The sequence below is a fragment of the Medicago sativa genome, chromosome 6, assembly GCF_051527215.1.
Source record: "Medicago sativa cultivar Bolivia chromosome 6, Bolivia_mono, whole genome shotgun sequence".
Lineage (NCBI taxonomy): Eukaryota > Viridiplantae > Streptophyta > Magnoliopsida > Fabales > Fabaceae > Medicago > Medicago sativa.
Window position 1 is genome coordinate 71,063,642 of NC_140754.1, and position 18,682 is coordinate 71,082,323.

Consider the following 18,682-nt stretch of genomic DNA (forward strand, 5'->3'; position numbering starts at 1 on the left):
CTCGATGCTTAAGCATGTGCCTGTGAGGGAGTTAATATGTGCACCCCATATTGAAATTGTGGCACCTCACATCTTTAAAGCAAACACTCTAGAGCCTCGCCACCCTCAAGTCCGATCGCAGCCTCATAAGCATGCTTGCATATGGTTTCTCGAGCAGCGGTCGTAGACTACTTAACCACCATGTAACGATGTCAAAAGTTTTCTATAGAGAACTCAAAAGGATCAAAGAACATGGTAGGTTGCACAAAAGAAAAAAGTCTTTGATGACGAGTTCCCTTATGGATTTTCCATCGAGGGTGAAAGATATGAAATAAGGTCTTTATCCAGCCCTCCATATTGTAGCACTATCAAACTAGAAGAAAGACCTTCATGTCACCCCCAACATAAGGGGTGAAGTTGACAGTAGGGTCACCCTCGTCATAAAACGCGAAAAAGAGAGAGAATGACCCCAATTTGTGAAAGGGTGCAATCATACTTTATAAAAGATTTTATGAATTTTAAAGACTCATTAAAAAAAGGGAAATGTTAACTTGTGCCCTTAAGGCACAAGTTAATGATTTAAATATAGAAATTATTTTTTGAAATGTGTGCATTGTATTTAATTTTTAACTTTTTAATGAATTGAATGCACAAAAGTCTAGAGAATATTTCTTATTTTGGGTTTCTTAACATGTGCCCTGAGGGCACAAGTTAACACTACCCTTAAAAAAATGATCAAACACACTCTTTTTTACACAATTCTCAATACAAACTTTTTTTTTTTACTTTTTTTATGAGAGAGATAGAGAGAGAGGATTGAGAGAGGGAAGAGAAAGTGAGAGAGAGAGAGAGAGAGAGACAGACAGAGATGAGGGAAAAGAGAGAGTAAGCGAGAGTGAGAGAGATGGGAGGAGAGAGAGAGAGAGAGAGAGAGAGAGAGAGAGAGAGAGAGAGAGAGAGAGGAAGGAGGGAAGAGAGGGAGAGACAAGGGAGGAGAGATATTGTATCTCAACAGGAAAATCAATCTTAAGAAATCTCATGTTTTCATAAAAGACTTTTTCATACTAAAATTTCACTGAAAAATCCCACAAAATCCATCAAAATCCAATTTATTAAACAATCTTTCGAAATTTGAATGATTTTGAATACCACAAGATTTTTTTTAAGTGATGAAGAGTCTTGATTGAATACCACAAGACTTTGTTTAAATGACAAAGAATCTTGATTGAATAGAAGACTTTTTTAAGTTGTAAAGAGTCTTCATTGAATACCACAAGATTTTTTCATGATAAAAAAGTCTTTTAAAATCTCTTAGAATCCTAATCCAATACACCCCCTAAGTTAGACTCACTAGGACATTTTTTTTTTTCTAACGTGTCACAATAAAGGGAGATATTGAAAGATTTTGTGGTTGAAAGATTTATCAAATTCATTCATTAAGTGGTTGAACATTTATTTCTACAACTATAATGAACCATCCCTAAAAAAAAAAAAAAAAACTATAATGAACCAACCGCCAGTATAAGTAAATAGGAGATTTATTTTGTACTCCATAGTTTTGTTGCATACCTGTATCGTACGCTAAATTATTTATAAAAAAAAATTAGAGGAAAATTACTCATAATTGGAATTTACTTTTTTATAACAATTTGTTTACAACATTTTTTAAAATAATTAAATATAATAAAATGACATCATTAAAAGATTGAACGTTAGGTTGGATATATCATCTAATAAAACTCTAGGATACCATAATGTTTTTATTTTTGACAAAAGGATACCATAATGTTTATGCACTACATAATAAAAGACACTTATGCACGACATATCTCATATAAAAGGAGATATAGAACATGCACCAGATAGAAGTTCTCATATCCCTATTTCAGCATAAAAAAGTACTGCTAATAATTAAGTTTCGTGGCAACAACTGCATATAGCACAACATAACTTACATCCAAACACTAAAAACAGATCCTAAAACCATTACAAACAAAATCCATTTCTGAATAGATAGCTGAATGGAAGATGAAGGAGGAGTTGGAGCGTCGCAATAATTATACCCATACCATGTGTCACTAGGGATGGAGGAGTTGAAAGTAAATGTAACAGCATCTGAATTGTATCCATAGATTTTCACACTTTCAGGCTTCCAACCCTTGTTATCTGTTGAACCTGATCTATATAGATAGGCATAGCAAATTGGAGATGCACATGGACCGTCTATTTGAAATGAGTCTGATGAACATTGCCCGAATGTTCCTGATTTTGGATCGTCTAGTCTTGCTGCATATACCTGATAAACAACAACAAAAATTACTTAGCGAGTGTTTGTATTGGCGATAGAGGCATAGCAAACACGCGTCTAAAGAGAGGCTACAAATAGTAGCTTTTGTTTTTTCACGTTGGAGGGGCTGTAGAACGCGTGTCATATCTCCTAGACGTCAAACTAAACACTGCATTAAAAAGTTTTAAATTAAGCTTCCTTAATTAGCTATATTTTTTTGTATGACCTGCATATCTTCGTGCAAAAGACTAATCCCTCGGATTGAGAGATACTGCATGAGCAACAAACCACTCTCGACTCTCGTGTTTAATTAGATATATTAACATATACAGCAACAATTTTTTTATAAAACTCAACTAGACATCCAACTGCAAGACCTTGATTCATGGTTCAATTCAATTACTTTAAAACGCTCGAACTAGGACGAAAATGTGATTGAACTGCACAAATAGCCAAATCATAGACAACACTAATCAACAATTCAACCGATTGAACTGTCCGGTTTGGTTTGATTTTCAAAACTTAGACTTTTGCCTAATACTACATAAAGTCTGATTTTCAAAACTTAGACTTTTGCCTAATACTACTACATAAAGTGTGTGAACAAATTTATAACTTTGTTTTTTATCAACTAGCTTAGCGGATAGAATTCACATTTTAAGGTGAATAAGTAGGGTGCCTGAGTTCGAACCTCAACCCTTGTATATAACTCTGCCAACTGAACTATGCTCACGGGACAAATTTATAACTTTTTTATGATGCGTTAATAAAATTTTTTTTTTTTTTTGGTAGTGTATGGGGTTCGAACCCTGGATTCGAACCCTGGACCTTGCATATATTATGCATTGTCCTTACCGAGCTAAGCTCACGGAGACAAATTGATTAGTAGCAACTTAAGTCCATTGAGTTCTCACAAATAACTTATGTTCAGAAATTGTATTCAAATTTATTTACGCTATACCATGTTTCCTTGAGGCTTTTATTATTTCGCTGATCTCTTTGTTTGGGGTTGTCCCCTTTTTTGTCGGCAAAAGAAAATAACATTTATTTTATAAAATCTATCCAACAAAAAATACTTATTTTCTATGTCCCAAAATATAAGCAAAAATGAGTTAACATAAGTTGAGTTGATGTATTTGATACAAATTTTGAACCAAATATATTAATTTTTGTGACCATTTTTTGCTTATATTTTAGGACGGAGGAAGAAATATAGTGTTTCATTCTATATCACTAATTCAATAAAATAAAATAAAAAATATTTTACATAAATTTGAAGGTCATTTATTTATCTAGATTTATAGGTCTTGGAAATTAAAAAACTACTATCATCATTTTATAATGTAAGAAAGGTGTCCTAAAAAACCCTTGAACATTTCCAAACTCAATTTTCAACTAATTTTATTATTAAAATATATTAAATAAAAAAAGTAAATAAATAAATAAAAGAGTAAAGGCAAAACCTGGTTTCCACTAGCATCTCCAAAAGCAATACTGATTTTATCAGTAGTAAACTTGGGAGAAGAACAGCTTGTTGTTATCATCACCAAATAAGAGCAGTTTTCTGCACCTTTCATCTATTAAACAAACAAAAAAACAAAAACAAAACATTGGTCTTCACATCACAACACAAAAACAGCTCCAACATGAATTAATTAACAAAACTTTGAAAAAAAAATCAGAAAAAACCAAACAAAGGGTTATGATTTTTTTTTCCACAAGAAAAGTTAGTTAATTAATTAAATGAAAAGTACCTGGATATAACCAACATCAAAGGACTCCAAAGCATGAGGTTGCAAAGAAACATCAGATTTGGACTCAGAAACTGAGAAGGTAAGTGCAGTGGCAAAGAAGAACAAAAGAAGAACCATTTTCACCATTTTTTTTCTTATAGAAAAACCTTAGCTAAAAATGGGGTAGGTTTGAAACTAGGGTCAAGGTACTTGAAATATTTTGGAACTAGCAAAGTCACTAGAATAAGGTATTTATATGCATCACAGGTATTTAGGGTAGGTTTAGAAAAAAACAACCAACTAACGAAATAAGGGTTAGTATGATGTAGCATGTCCTTGTCTAGATTTCTATATTGCACAGGTGTGTGGTGCACGGGTTTATTTTTTACTTGCTGTACATTTCCTTGTGGTACACGAGTTTGATTATTAAATTGAACTTTACTGATATCAGACGGAAAATTTAAAGCCTAATTGAACGTTTGTATCTAGTTATAAAATTTGACGTATTTTGAATACCTCTTACACATTTTCGACTTTCTCGTGTCAAAAAATCATACAAAAAATTAAAATTTTATTTTAACATTGAGGTTGTTTGGATTATACGATCTAAAGTGTTTGTTTTCTAAGATGATATAATTTAAATGGAACAAAGAAATAACAAAAATGCTAAACGTCCCGATATGCAAATTCGTGAACAGACCCGAATGTGTTGGCAAAATAAGCACCATTGGATTTCAGTTTTACTTGACTGCTTAATAAAAAAATAAAAAAATAAAAACCCCACCCACCCATGTTTTGCGGGCCAGCAGCACTTTTAATTGGATGGACTGCTTTTCGGGAATCTCTCGCTATAATATCCTTCGGGATATATAGCAAAGCTGAAGAAATAAATAGAGATAAAATCTCATTTCGAATTATAAAATTTTAAAATCCAAAGATATTTTTAGAGTTTTGTAGGACACATGAGAAAGATAAAAAACATTGCTGTTCACACATATCATAAGGTTGAAACACACATATAAAAGACGGCAATGCCTCTCGGCAGTTAACTGCCGTCGGTTTTGTTTTTCCTCGGCACTTAACTGCCGAATAAAATGTAAACTGCAGCCGGTAATTATGCAGACAGTGGGTTCTGCATACTTCAACCAAGCCAATTTCGGTCAGTTTTTACCTGTAATTCATCCAGAGCATTTCCAAAGGCTATATTAGTCATACAACATTTGTACCCAGTCCTAAACAACAAAAATACATTATCTTTTACAATTGACCATAATTAAATCAAACCGACATTTGGTTCAAAGTACACGAAAGTTTGAAATTCATCAAAACTTTACATAGTGTCCATAATTAAACAACACATTACAACTCATTACATATCATTAAATTAAATCCCTACTTTAATTCAACGCAATTGCTTAGGTTTTAAGTCGTTATAGACTATAAATAGAGTAGTTATCTATCACAACAATTCATTTTTGTTCTTGGAATAAAAGTTCACCTTTATTTTTATTGTTATTTACTTTTATGTACAATGAACGTGGGTGAGTAGACTCTTCTTGTCTTGGGATTGTTGGATAAGTCTAATGACATAATCCTAATCAAACCAAGCTTTAAACCTTAATTTTATGTAACCCTAATTTCTAATCTAAATTCACCGTTTTCACAATGAATTAACAATTACCAAACTGTAGAAGCGAAAGTGGAGGGTTAGTAATTGTTAATTCATCATCTCAAATATCAATTCATCAAGCGAAAGTGGAAGTTTTGATATTGGAACAAGTGAATTTACAAGGATTGCAAAGGCAGCGAAATAGTCTTTGCAACCCTTGAGACATATAAAGTTTCGAACTTCAAGGATTCTAATAGCAATCAAACCAGCGAAATAGGCGTGATTGCTAGAGGAACACACTCACTGAAACCAAAAGAAGAAGTGATAGGCTAAAGAGAAACTTGTCTTTAGAAATTAGGTCTAACATAAAGTTCTAGGTTTAAGGTTTTGGTTGTGAAGGGTTTGTTATTATGATGAACCAATAATCTCAAGGCAACTTTTTATTATTATTGTTATTTCTCTCTTAATTAAAAATCCAAACTTTATAACTCAAAACTCTATTCTAATCCTTATTGAAAGTTAATTGAATTCATAACTTCATGTCGGAACGATACTCTTTTATTACTACTTCGGTAAATCGTGCACTTGCGGTTTTATCCCATCAAATGTATAATCCAAAAATTCCTCTATATGAGCTCAGATTCAATAATTCGAGCAAATGGTATTTTACGGGGAAAAATAGGGTGTGTGTCTCACACATAATGTGGGAAAAGTAATAGTTATATTTTATACTTTTATAATAGTCCAACCCAATTTTTATGGGTCGAAGCACGTAGTTCCTAACCCTAGTTTTTACTCATTATTTAAAGAAGTGGTTGCTTCTCCTTCATCATTACTTCTTCTATCCAGGTCTTCCCCTCTCTCTAGTTAACCTTCTCTTTTATTGTTTCTTTTTCACATAATTTATTTATCCTTTCTTTTGATCTTAGTTATTCTATGAGCTTTATAAATTTTTGCAACATCTCATTGTGACTGTGAATTTCCCTGACAAGTTCATATTAAAACTAGGTTATCGAGTTGTACCAATTAGATCTTATATTAATCAAATTTAATTTCACAAGGGTGCATCAGACATGAAATATTCTAGATCTAATATCTTGATTAGATATGTTATGTGTTTGATTTTTTATCGAGCAAGTATGACATACCGATCTCGTGTGATTTTAATAAAGTTGGACGATGATGAAGGAGAAGATGAAGATGACGATGTTATTATTAAAAAATCACAAATAACAAATCAAATCAACGAATTACCAAAGGTATGTAATCGATTGTTATTTTGATTGATATTCATTTTTTGATATATGTGTATATATATATATATATATATGTATATATATATATATATATATGTATATATATGTATATATATATATGTATATATATGTATATATATATATATATATATATATTATTTCTTCTTTAATATCAAAATGATTTACAATATTCATACTCTATAAACACATTTTTTTCTTAGATCTGAATCATAAAAGATTAAATTTGTCTCTTTTTCTTACCATCCTAATTTTATTGCCATTAGCTATCACTATATAACTAAATCAAATTTTAACTTTCAATTTAATATAGAAAATAACAATTTCTCAATTGAAATTACAATTTTTTTTCTCCTCATATAATATATTTTCATTACTTGTTTCATTTTTGCAGTTGTTCTTATATTCATTCCTTTTCTCCTCATATAACAAATCAAAATACCAAAGGTACGCAATCAATTGTCATTTTGATTTATATTCCTTTCTTAGTATCAAAATGTTTTACATTATTCATAAACTATAAACATTTTTTCTTAGATCTGAATCATAAAAGATTAAATTTGTCTCTTTTTCTTATCAATTTAATTAAAAAAATAATTCACAATTGAATTTACAATTTTTTTCTCCTCATAGAATATATTTCCATTACTTGTTTCATGTTTGTAATTGTTATTATATTTATTTTATAGAACATGCTACTTAGTTACTTACCAATATAAATCATTACTCTTAGTCTTTTTTAAGCGGTTTCTAACATGTTTATTTACCGATTATTATGGCAACATAGACAACTTCATACTACATCAAGACAACGAAAACCCTTGCCAACCAATGTAATGTCATGATATTTAATCATAAATTTATAATAATAAAAACATGGTCACATTTTGATAATAATTTCATGGCTTAAATATGTAAAAGGTCCCTGTAAGTTCGCGTGTTTTTGGTTTTCGTCCCTGTAAGTTTTTTTGTTCTAAAACAGACCCTGTAAGTTGTTAACCTGTTGGTTTTAGTCCCTAACATTAACTTCTGTTACAAAAACGCGTTGCTGGCAAACAGAGTCACACGTGGCAATCGCTGACATGGCAAAACACGCTTATGTGTACTGATAAATGATAAATGACTAGATTTGAGGGACCAAAACCAAAAACGCAAAATTGCAGAGGGATGAAATTGAAAAAACGTAAATATCAAAATTTAAAATTTAAAATTTTCTTCTTCTTCATCCCCAACCTCTGTTTTTTCTTCATCTTTAACAACAATGCTATTTGTGTTATTTTAAAAAATGAACAACTATGACATTTTTACATTATTTCATACATATTTAGCTTGTGCTGCCTTTTAAATTTATCAAACCAAATTGAATGAACAATCCATATAAGATATATTTCCACAAATCAATCCTGCCTTAGAACTCTCAACAAGAGAACCACCAGTTCATCGTTAAGGAGGAAGAAAATCCAACAAGAGAATCCATAATTGAAAATTGCAGTACATTTATGATTTTGAATAATGATTTTAAGCGTAAACATTAAACTATTTCACAACTAACTGCTTCTTTCCAGTAGGTTATTAAAGAGAAACAAGTAGCCACAGTGGACAGGGTCAGGGAGGTTGATGATGGTATCGAAACTTTGTGTTTGAACTTACTGACAGTAATAACGTGAGTATCACATTTGATTGAGTTTGTTGATTCAATCTATAATGCTAATTGTAATCGATTATGATTGTCTAGCATGAGCGCTACCCAACAATTATTCATTGCACAACTCCATAGATGCAATTTTTTTTTACGTGAAAGCTACATATAACCACCGTCAATTCAGTTGCTTTCTTTTGGATCAGCTTTCAAATTTTACCAATTACCGTTTAGAACAGTAGAGACCGTTGATGCTTGTGGAGTTGAAGCAAGTAATGGGGGGAGCACTTATGTTGAAGAAGGTCCGAGTAATGTGTCGGTAGGAGTTGATGATTGAGTAATGGGATTAGAAGACATTGTTGAAAGAGATGGTTTTTGGTTCAAGGGCGCAAGGTATGGGAGGGATTGGGGAAAGTATGAGAGGAAGAAGAAGACTGATATTTGAGAGGAAGAAGAAGACTGAAAGTTTGGTTTTAAATTCAAATTTTGATGTTTTCGTTTTTTAATTTCATCCCTGTGCCCATTTATTTTTTTGATTTTAGTCCCTGTCTTCACACAACTAATCATCTCTCATGCCATCTCATCAAATTTGCCAACTCATGACCTGCCACGTGTGCTCCGTTAGCCACCATGGCGTTTTTGTTGACGGAAGCTGACGGCAAGGACCTTTTCCAAAAGGTTATGAAATTACAGGGTTTGTTTTAGAACAAAAAAACTTACAGGGACGAAAACCAAAAATGCGCGAACTTACAAGGACCATTTACATATTTAAACCTAATTTCATTATATTAAATACAAATTTATTTTTCATCTGTAGAATGAATTCACTATATGATCCCAAATATGAGAAATCTTAGAAATATATTTTTTGTAAAAATTAGTAATTAAGCTTAAGGATTTAATTAATTATTTTATATTTATTTTTCTCTGCAGAAAAACGCAAGGATTTGAATTGATTGAATACTATGGTTGCTTTTCATCATGGGACTCATGCTGTCATATCTTGTGCATCAATCATAAAACTAAATGCTAATATTTCAGCCGGAAAACTTTCCCTTGAAATTTGGCCTTCAACTTTGAATTTGTTACTCTTGTGTTTTTCGATTTTCTTTTGGTTTTTAAACTTTTTTTTGAGGAATTTTGGTTTTTAAACTTGAAGACCATTCTCTCAAAAAAAAAAAAATTGAAGACCTATAATAATTTTCTTTGGTGACCTACTTAAAAAAAAACATCTCAAATGGATAAACCAAACCATCTTTGTAGAAAATGAATCTATTGTTACTTCAGTAGTGAACACTATCAGAGTTGCATTGAATTGTCTTGATTATTAGTCTTTTTCATCATGTACCTTAATTATTAATAGTTACGAATATTGTAAAGTTTTCATTGTGTTCAAAAAGAGAGAAACATAGTTATAATAAGAGACACATTATTATCTGACCTGTAAGATTAATCATGTTATGATTGAGAACATAAGATTAACACTTCCATCGCAGACAAAGCTTGATCCTGCACCTCCAATCAACATGGAGAAATTTCTCTTTCTTGATTTCGATTTCTTGTATTATTATTAGATCTTTAAAATGGGTCTAAGGATGTCAAATAGTTAAAGAGTTCAAATACATATGTCGATATACACGAACATAGTTATTGAATTATATTGATATGTAACAAATAGGAATGGTATAATAGGAATTGTTATACCACTCGTTAAATTTTTACCGGGTACTTACATTGTCAAACTTACTTTGAATTCAAAGTTAATACTATATACATCATCTCTATAATTTTTTATTGGCTTAGATATGTCTATAGTCCTTGCAAATAGGCTTTAGTTGAATTTTAGTCCCTGTACTTATTAATCCTCCCATTTTGCCACTGCAATTATTAATCATTTAAAATTTAGTCCTAATTACGGTTTTTTGGTGAGGTGGAGGATAATTAGCCACATGGCGCTTATTTGGCATGTGGTGACCGGATATGATTTAGGACACATCAGCATAACACAAGTCAAATGACTTTTTTGTCCTTTATGACCCAAGACACATGTGAAATGCATGAAATACCCTGGCCTTCTTCCCTCTTCTTCCCTCATCAGAAACCACTTTTTCTCTCTTCAAAACAACCATAAAGACCACCATTTCTTTATTCACCACCATTCATACGCTTTTCGTTTTATGTTATTCAATTCCTCCTTTTTCTCTCTCAAACGCTAACAATGGCAACCAATCCAAACACTGAAACTACCACCACCAAATCCTCTGTTTACCTTGGTGACATGGACGAATTGAAGACAGTCTTTGACCCGCTTTGACTCCAACTAGGGATGGCAATTGTACCAAGGCCCGATGGACACCCGCAAAAAATACCCGCAACGGGTAGGGTAAAACCTTGCTTTTATGGGTATGGGCTTGGGTCTGGGTAATTACCCGCAAATTTAGATGGGTATGGATGCAGGTAAGGGCACTATACTACCCAGCCTCACAACCCGCATATACATATTTATATAATATAATAAATATTTTATTTATTTTATGTGTACAGTTATTTATTTATTTAGTTATTTAAGTATAAACCAAAACCTAAAAACTAATACGGTAATCGTTTCATTCTTGCCTTCATAAACTCACGAGCTACAAATTTATGATTTAAATCAATTTGATGTTTATTTTAGCATGCACTTTTTTATATGTATTTTGGATGTTTTTATTTTAATTTTCGATGAATATTTTGGATGTTGTTTTACTTCTACTATTTTATGAATTACTTTAAAAAAATTAGATCATAGTTTTATTTCAATTGTGATATTTTTTATTGTCTTTTTATAATTAAAGTGCGGGTAATGGGTCCGAGTATGGACACTTAGGTGCCCATAGGGTATGGGGAAGGGCACTAAAGTCGTTACCCACGAGGGTACGGGCTCGGGTACAGACATTTTTTACAAACGCGGGTATGGGGAAGGGTACTATAGTACCCTATCCATTGGGTGCCCATTGCCATCCCTAACTCCAACGGCGACAGCAAGATCTCTGTCACCGAGTTCGACAACATCTTCCGCTCCCTCGGATCCACCATCCCTAAGGACGAGCTTCAGCGCGTCAGCTAAAAGGTTATCATTCATTTGACATGAGTTTTAATGGTGAGAGTACTCCATCTTTTGAATGTCTGGTATCCATACATAAGCAACTCCATCAGATCCGGCTATCCATACATAAGCAAAGTTACTACCTCACTAGAAAGAATCGATCATGATGACAAGTCACTAGTATGAAACTAATAAGTTGACTGCCATTTATTAAATTATGGTTATCTCTATTCTCATCCTTCTTTCTTCTCGCACACCTTATTCATATTATAAAATCCGAGAACATGGATGGTTTGTGAAGGTGTTTAAACATGTTTTGGATGGTGTTTAACGTTGTTCGTATTATAAAATCTGGAATTCGTAGAACGCATGAGAAACTACCAGAAGCTGCCTTAAGTTATAGATTGAAATTCAATAAAGATCTTTCTCTGTAAAACAATAACATAATGTATCCACTTCTCCTGTCAATTCCAAGCTCATGCACCTCACTATCTCAACACTGCATAGTTCAAACAAGGAAATGGATTCGTCCACGGATTTGAGAATTCTTATTTCTACCCTATCTGATAATAAACCCAGACCATGACAACTGCTTAATAAAATATACCACCTTTGGAATTTTGGGGATTTTCCATTAAATAGAATATCGTTTCGTTCGAACCAAATACACAAAGCCATTAAATCCAAATTAAATGAGACGATTTTCTTCCCTTCTTTCCTTTGCAAAGCGAATTAAACAATAGAAAATTATGAACTAACACATTACTCCAACTATCTGCTCTCCAATCCAGCCATTTAAAAATTAGTTCACAAATTTGTCAAGTTTTTCTGTAATTTACAAACAAATGACTTGCCAATTCTATCTCATCAAAACATAAGATAAAACATTGTTGATGAACGTCCCTAGTGACGTCTCTCCTCCAAAGTTCAATCCGGATTGAATGTATATCCTGCAATAATTTCCATTCGAACAAAACAATTTTCAACGGCACAAAAGTATCCGATATCCGCCTTACTTCAGACTGAAAATTTACATCTGCTACTGTAGAAAAATGCAGGCTGAATAGCAAATCATAACAACACTTCTTCTTCCTTAAAAATAAACGATTTTCACCTTGAAACCATTGCACTTGTCCAGCAGCCACTTAATCGCACTAGTCATCCCAGTGTGCAAATGAACGACAGATACAACATCAATTAGAGCAGACACACGAGCATCCTCTTTACAAGACAATTTTCAAAGTCAACACCCCTCCAGTTCTGCGATATAGAAGGATGTGACATTTTGTGTGTAACAGTTGAGTCTTTATCCACAGCCAGGTTTAAAAGAACCGAAAGTTGGTCGCAAATTGATTGACCCCAAAACCATAAATCTTTTCAGAATATAGTGGTGTCACCGTTTCCAACCACGTGTCTAACTCAATCTGGTTCCACTTCACACACCTTACCAATTGAGCATAGATCACGCAACCATAGTGAGTCTAACCTTTTCGTATACTAAACATCCGTATAAAGCAAATTTTCTGAAATTGGACCGTATCTATATTTTACCAAGCCATACCAAATTGTAACTTTCTTCGAAATGCATCTTCATAACCATAACTGCTCGATAGCGATAAATTGAATAACTGCAAATTTTTAACTATTAAGTCTTCTTTCTTCTTTTCGAAAGCACACCTTCTCCCAACTCACTCAATTAATATATTTCCTTCCAATCCTCGTCCCTTTACGAAAAGGTATAATCGAAGTAAAATGTGACGTTTTACAACAACTATAACCATAACTGGTGAAAAAAAAAAAAGTCTGATTTAATCATTTTCATTGCATGAAAGTCATATAATCTCTAATCAACAGCTTGAATAACTAACTCACTCTCTCTAATTAACTTACTCAATCTCTAACTCATACAATTCACAAATTTTGTCAAAAAGTCTCAAAAGTATGAAATTAAAGATCCAAAGGAAATCATTTGTCTCTTGATTTCAAACTTTAATTTCACATGAATATTTCACTTAGCAGTTAACCTTAATTCAATAATTCATAAATAAGTCAAACCAACTTAAGATGAATTGAAAAATAAGTCACATTTTATTTCCAACATTAAAATGTTGTGTCTGATACATTAACAACCTCTGAAAATTTAATTTCTCTCATAACACAAGTAAAAATTATGAACTCTATTTTTTCAAAAGAAGAGGCCCAACATTATCTCCGGTGGCTTTGTTGTGCTTTACATGGCTTCCATCACATAGAGGAAAAGTTCCTGATCTCCAGCATCTGTATCAAAGCATCCAAAACCAGAAAGATTACAATTTGTTTTGGAATTTAAACATGAAAACTAAAATTCAAGAATATTGCAATAAGAATATAAATGTTGCCTTTCATGTCATCGTTAACTGTTGCTTAGGGGTGTGCAAATGGTTTATCCAAACTGAACCAAACTAGATTTATGGATACAATTTGGATCAAAAAACTACTTTCACAAAATAAATGGATTTTTTTAAAACCGGTTCGATACAGTTCAGTCCAGTTCAGAACCGGTTCATGCTACCTGAACCGGTTTTTGTCCTGAACCAGTTTTTGTCCTGAACTGGATTTTTTACCTGAACCTGATTTTTTCACCTGAACCGTTTTTTTTTTACCCTTTCATTTCATTTTCATTTCAACTTACCAAAAACAATTTCAACCGCTCTCTCTTCTCTTCTATTCAATGATGTTTTAGCTCTTTTTACAGTAATGAGGACAGTGATAAGCCAAAAAGGGAAAACAACACTGAGAGTAACACCAACACTCAGGTAAAAAGAGCTAAATCAGTTTGGTATAATTCTGATACCTCTTCCACCGACACAGGTAAACTCGCCGGCACCGTCGACTCCTACGACCGTCACGTTTTCCTCTACTACAAAAACCACCTCTCCTGGCCACCACGCGTCGAAGCTTCCGACGACCATCCTCTTCCCAAACTCGTCGCCGACACGTCTCAAGGTTCGTTTCTTTCTCTCTCTCTTTCTGTCAATTTCGATACTGACATTAAAACTGATTTTGTTTGATTTGAATTTTGTAGACGAAAATCACTGTGTGTGAAGCGAGTGAGGAAGATGTATTCTCCGACGGTGACGTTTTGATTTTCCCGGATTTGGGTATTCAGGGAAGGTTCACGGTGGTTGAGAAGAGTTCACGGTGGCTGAGAAAGGTTCACGATGGCTGTGAGAAAGGTTCACGCGAGAAGGGTTTAGATCTGAAATGTGTTTTCAGATCTGAAATGGGTAACCGACCCGTTTTAATGGGTAACCGATCCGTTTTAATCTGGTTTAAAATGATCCAGTTTTAACCGACCCGTTTTAATCTGGGCTTTTCTAATTTGGTTCACCATATTTTCAGTTTGGGTCAGCTGATCCAGTTTCTATGCACACCCCTAGCTTAGATCATAACTTCAAAACATGAAGAACATGGTTTCTTGAGTAATTATAATAAGGATACAATTTAGAACTACATCCACTGACATATATTATAGAAGCATATATTATAGAAGCATATGATAAAGAAACTTTCCATTAATAAGTACCAAATTCTTTATGTGGAATCTACCAACAACAACCAATCCTTATCCTACTAAGTGGGATCGGCTCGTATTTGATCCACATCATAAAAATTCGACAAAATCTTATGTTGGTTGTCGAGACCTAACACAACCCTCTTCTTTTACTTGAGCTTGGAACCGACAATGTATAACAAAGCATAGGCAGGATTTTTATGTGGAACAAGAGATTTGCATTCAACTAATACAATTTAACCAAACATTGGTAATTTGTGATAAAATAGCTGAAACGAAATTAACATCACAAATGACATTTTTTTTGAACCACTTCCAGAAACAGATGTAATCAATCAATCATAGTTTGACATGAAATGTATATTCTTAACTAGTTTTCAAGCTTGAAAGAAACCAGAATCATTCATCTAATATCAAGCAAATGCTAATATAACAAACTAGAGTTTCATAATTTCGATCTCAACTATTAATAATATCAACGCTAGCTATTGATTTTTGATTAGTTCTTTTTGCGACATAGCCACTTGTGAAACTATTTGAGAGAACTTATGAAAACAACTACGACTTGTACATAAGTTGTTTTCAACTAAATTCAATAAACTATGTAGGATAGCTTCACTAACACTAAAACCACATAAATTAACCAATAATCAAATTTCAATAATGGATCAAGATTTAAAAAATTTAACATACTAAAATCACATAAATTAAGAGCCACAATGATACACTTAACCATAAATAAATGAAAAACATAAAAAACTGAACCATACCTGCAATAAGGTGTAACAGCCTTGGAGACTTCACTGAGCACAACAGCATCAACAACCTTTTCTTCACTCTTCCTTATATCTGGATTTATGCTACCCACACCCCCTGTCTCTGCTTTCACCACCACCACACTTCTTGCTTTCCTACCAATACCAAAGGAACTAGTGTTGAAATTGGTACCTATAATTCCCTTTTTTCTCTCACTTAAACATGGCTTTTGGCACAAAACTACACCAACTTGGCTTAAAACAGATGCCATTGAGTATGAATTTTGTGTGTTTATCTTCTCTTTGGTTTCACAAGTTTTGAACTTTGCAATAAGGTAGATGGATAATAAAAGATTGAAATGTTACATGTGTCCCTGAACTTGTGGATAGCACACTCCTCTTTGAATGGAGACAATATTGACATGTCATTAGCTTTTCTTGTGGAAAAAATTCATTAGGGGACCATGCTTAAACGTTACTCCCACCGTCCCATAATACTTGACACAATTGACCTTATTACGCATGTCAATGCATAATTTTGAGCTTAAATATCTTGAATAATATATTAGAAAAAATTATGAAAATTTGATATTTTGAAAATACTTATCGAGATGAATCTAACGACATCTTATATGATATTATTTATTATTGTATATTAGTAGAAAAATATGGTTAAAGTAAGTTCGGTCAAAATTGCACATTTTTAAATGGATCATCTATTGTGGGACGGAGAGAGTACTAATTAGTGTGTTGTTCTGTGTTTGATCTCATTTTAAGATGCTGTTTTTCAAATGTCATAAACAATTAACAATGAAGAAAAACAATCAACAAAATAGATTTTATGATTGATTTTGGCACGATTGTTTCAGATTTTTTCTAAAAAAGAATTATTTATTTATTTAAAAAAAATCACTTTTGTTATTTTAAATTGTTTATTTAGGATTTTTTAAAAATTATTTTATAAAAAAATCTATTTTGATGACAAAATCTATTTTTTTTCAAACACAAGGAGACAACGCATATTCGAGTTAAAACTTTTTTTTTTTTAAAAGTGATTTTTATGGATAGTAAATAAACAAAAAAAACTTCAACTTTTTTTTCTCTACAAATCTCTAGATTCTTTTAACGAAAAATCTATTGTTTTTCCTTAAAGTTGAAACAAATAAACTCTCTTTTTATGATAAACAAAAGCACCCTCTAACAGACCAATTTTTGATTTTGCTAAATTCAAAGTAAAATGACATCAAATAGAATATAAAACGTCACAAAGAGGTTGACGCCCCCTTATAGACTCTAACCCTTTGTCAAACCACTTCGAAATCAATCACGAAAATCGATACATATATTAAAGCGGCATTGACTCACAGGAGACAAACCTTAAAACTGAGCCATGCAATAGGGATACAAGAACGAAGTCTAGCAACCGCTAATCAATGTTTCAACCAACGCTACAAAGCTATATTGTCGTAACCAACACCCATAAATATCCTGAAGAGAACAGAAACAAAGGAAGCAAACCGAACCACGGAAACGACGACGCTCTGCCTTAATCCTAGCTGCCAAATGGCGAAAGCAACCGACCCATTCGAAAACGGATTTTGAAAACATCTAGATCGACGAACCCAGAGATGATACCAGAACAACAACTTCAGACAGAGACGAGACAAATGAGCCTGAATCTAGAAGCTAATGTCAGTTGTCAACCGTGGCGGCGGCGTTGGTACGAACCCTTAATAGTTAACCTATCCCATTATGTGGTAGTAAGGTGGTTCTACCGCAAAGGGTGAGTGCACCACCACCTACGATGCTACATCATAAGAGATTTTGGATGGTGGAGTGCGTCATTGATTGTCTCTAGGTTAAGAGAGATCACTCAACTTTATAATTCAACTCATTGTTACTTAAATATTCAAATATAAATCACTTTACCGCTACTCATTTTTAGTTATAATCAATTTTACAAAATCAATTCTTGTAAAAACATAATCAAACATAACCTACTATTTGATATATTCAAAGAAAAAGCAAAATAGAATGTAAAATTGAATTGAATATTTACTAAAACAATTTTTTTTTGTAGTATGGAGAAAAGATACTTCATTTCATGGTTTAATCATCCCATCATCAAGTTGAGTCAAACGATACAAGTCACGAAATTTGTATGGGATTAGATAGATTGGATCCATCAAAATGTCATGGAGTATAGTTAAGTATTATTCTACAATTTAGCTTATTAGTAAAAAAAAAAAAAGTTTTGTTCTACAATGGGGTATATCAGCTTGTTGGTAAGACCAACTGTAGAGTTTGTAATGGATAGTTTATACCTTATAAATCATATATTGAAAATATATTTGTTTGGTGACACTTTTTTCTTGTGAGATTGCCTAGTTTTTTACTAGCTTCAAATGTTTTTTATAAGCTATTATGTTTTTATATGAGGGGAAAGAAAATACAGTGAAAAAACAAAAATTAAGCAACCCGTTGCTTAAACACTTTGGAGCGTCCAATAAGACAAGATTCAACTTTATAGGATAAAAATGTTACAACTTCATGATGTTGACATTCTTTACATCAAATTTAACCAACCAATCAACACACTCATTACCTTCATGATAAGTTTTTACGTCTAAGTTTATAGTTTATTAATTTTTGGCAAATTTTACCTTTATTTGTTAAATCAAAGAAATAACTACTATTAATTAAGTATCATTTTATGTCATTTCATATTTATCTAATAATTCATTTTTTATTTGAGAAACAATTCGGTT

The 18,682-nt window shown here is 32.6% G+C and overlaps 2 protein-coding genes and 1 long non-coding RNA gene across 3 annotated transcripts; 1 reads left to right on the top strand and 2 right to left on the bottom strand.

The window, feature by feature from the left end:
* Window positions 1–1,707: 1,707 nt before the first annotated feature.
* Window positions 1,708–4,228, bottom strand: LOC146916606 (embryo-specific protein ATS3B-like). The gene is made up of 3 exons (XM_085718634.1): window positions 4,021–4,228; window positions 3,730–3,843; window positions 1,708–2,275 (listed from the first exon to the last, which is right to left on the bottom strand). Exons 1-3 carry the CDS (start codon window positions 4,144–4,146, stop codon window positions 1,931–1,933), a joined length of 585 nt encoding a protein of 194 aa, XP_085574760.1. The 5' UTR covers window positions 4,147–4,228; the 3' UTR covers window positions 1,708–1,930.
* Window positions 4,229–6,421: 2,193 nt separating this feature from the next.
* On the top strand, window positions 6,422–10,267 carry LOC146916607 (uncharacterized). Its single transcript, XR_015013954.1, has 3 exons — window positions 6,422–6,867; window positions 7,277–7,329; window positions 9,455–10,267. It is a non-coding gene; the product is annotated as an uncharacterized LOC146916607 (long non-coding RNA).
* Window positions 10,268–13,675: 3,408 nt separating this feature from the next.
* NEET (2 iron, 2 sulfur cluster binding protein) lies at window positions 13,676–16,317 on the bottom strand. The gene is made up of 2 exons (XM_085718635.1): window positions 15,930–16,317; window positions 13,676–13,883 (listed from the first exon to the last, which is right to left on the bottom strand). Exons 1-2 carry the CDS (start codon window positions 16,184–16,186, stop codon window positions 13,784–13,786), a joined length of 357 nt encoding a protein of 118 aa, XP_085574761.1. The 5' UTR covers window positions 16,187–16,317; the 3' UTR covers window positions 13,676–13,783.
* Window positions 16,318–18,682: the final 2,365 nt, after the last annotated feature.

What these genes read in the sequence shown, in the direction of transcription:
- LOC146916606 (XM_085718634.1), bottom strand. Translation starts at nt 4,146, where the DNA reads ATGGTGAAAATGGTTCTTCTTTTGTTCTTCTTTGCCACTGCACTTACC. An exon ending in TTGATGTTGGTTATATCCAG is followed by an intron (nt 3,844 to 4,020) that starts GTACTTTTCATT and finishes TTTGTTTAATAG; the next exon opens with ATGAAAGGTGCAGAAAACTG. An exon ending in GAGATGCTAGTGGAAACCAG is followed by an intron (nt 2,276 to 3,729) that starts GTTTTGCCTTTA and finishes GTTGTTTATCAG; the next exon opens with GTATATGCAGCAAGACTAGA.
- NEET (XM_085718635.1), bottom strand. Translation starts at nt 16,186, where the DNA reads ATGGCATCTGTTTTAAGCCAAGTTGGTGTAGTTTTGTGCCAAAAGCCA. An exon ending in GCTGTTACACCTTATTGCAG is followed by an intron (nt 13,884 to 15,929) that starts GTATGGTTCAGT and finishes GCTTTGATACAG; the next exon opens with ATGCTGGAGATCAGGAACTT.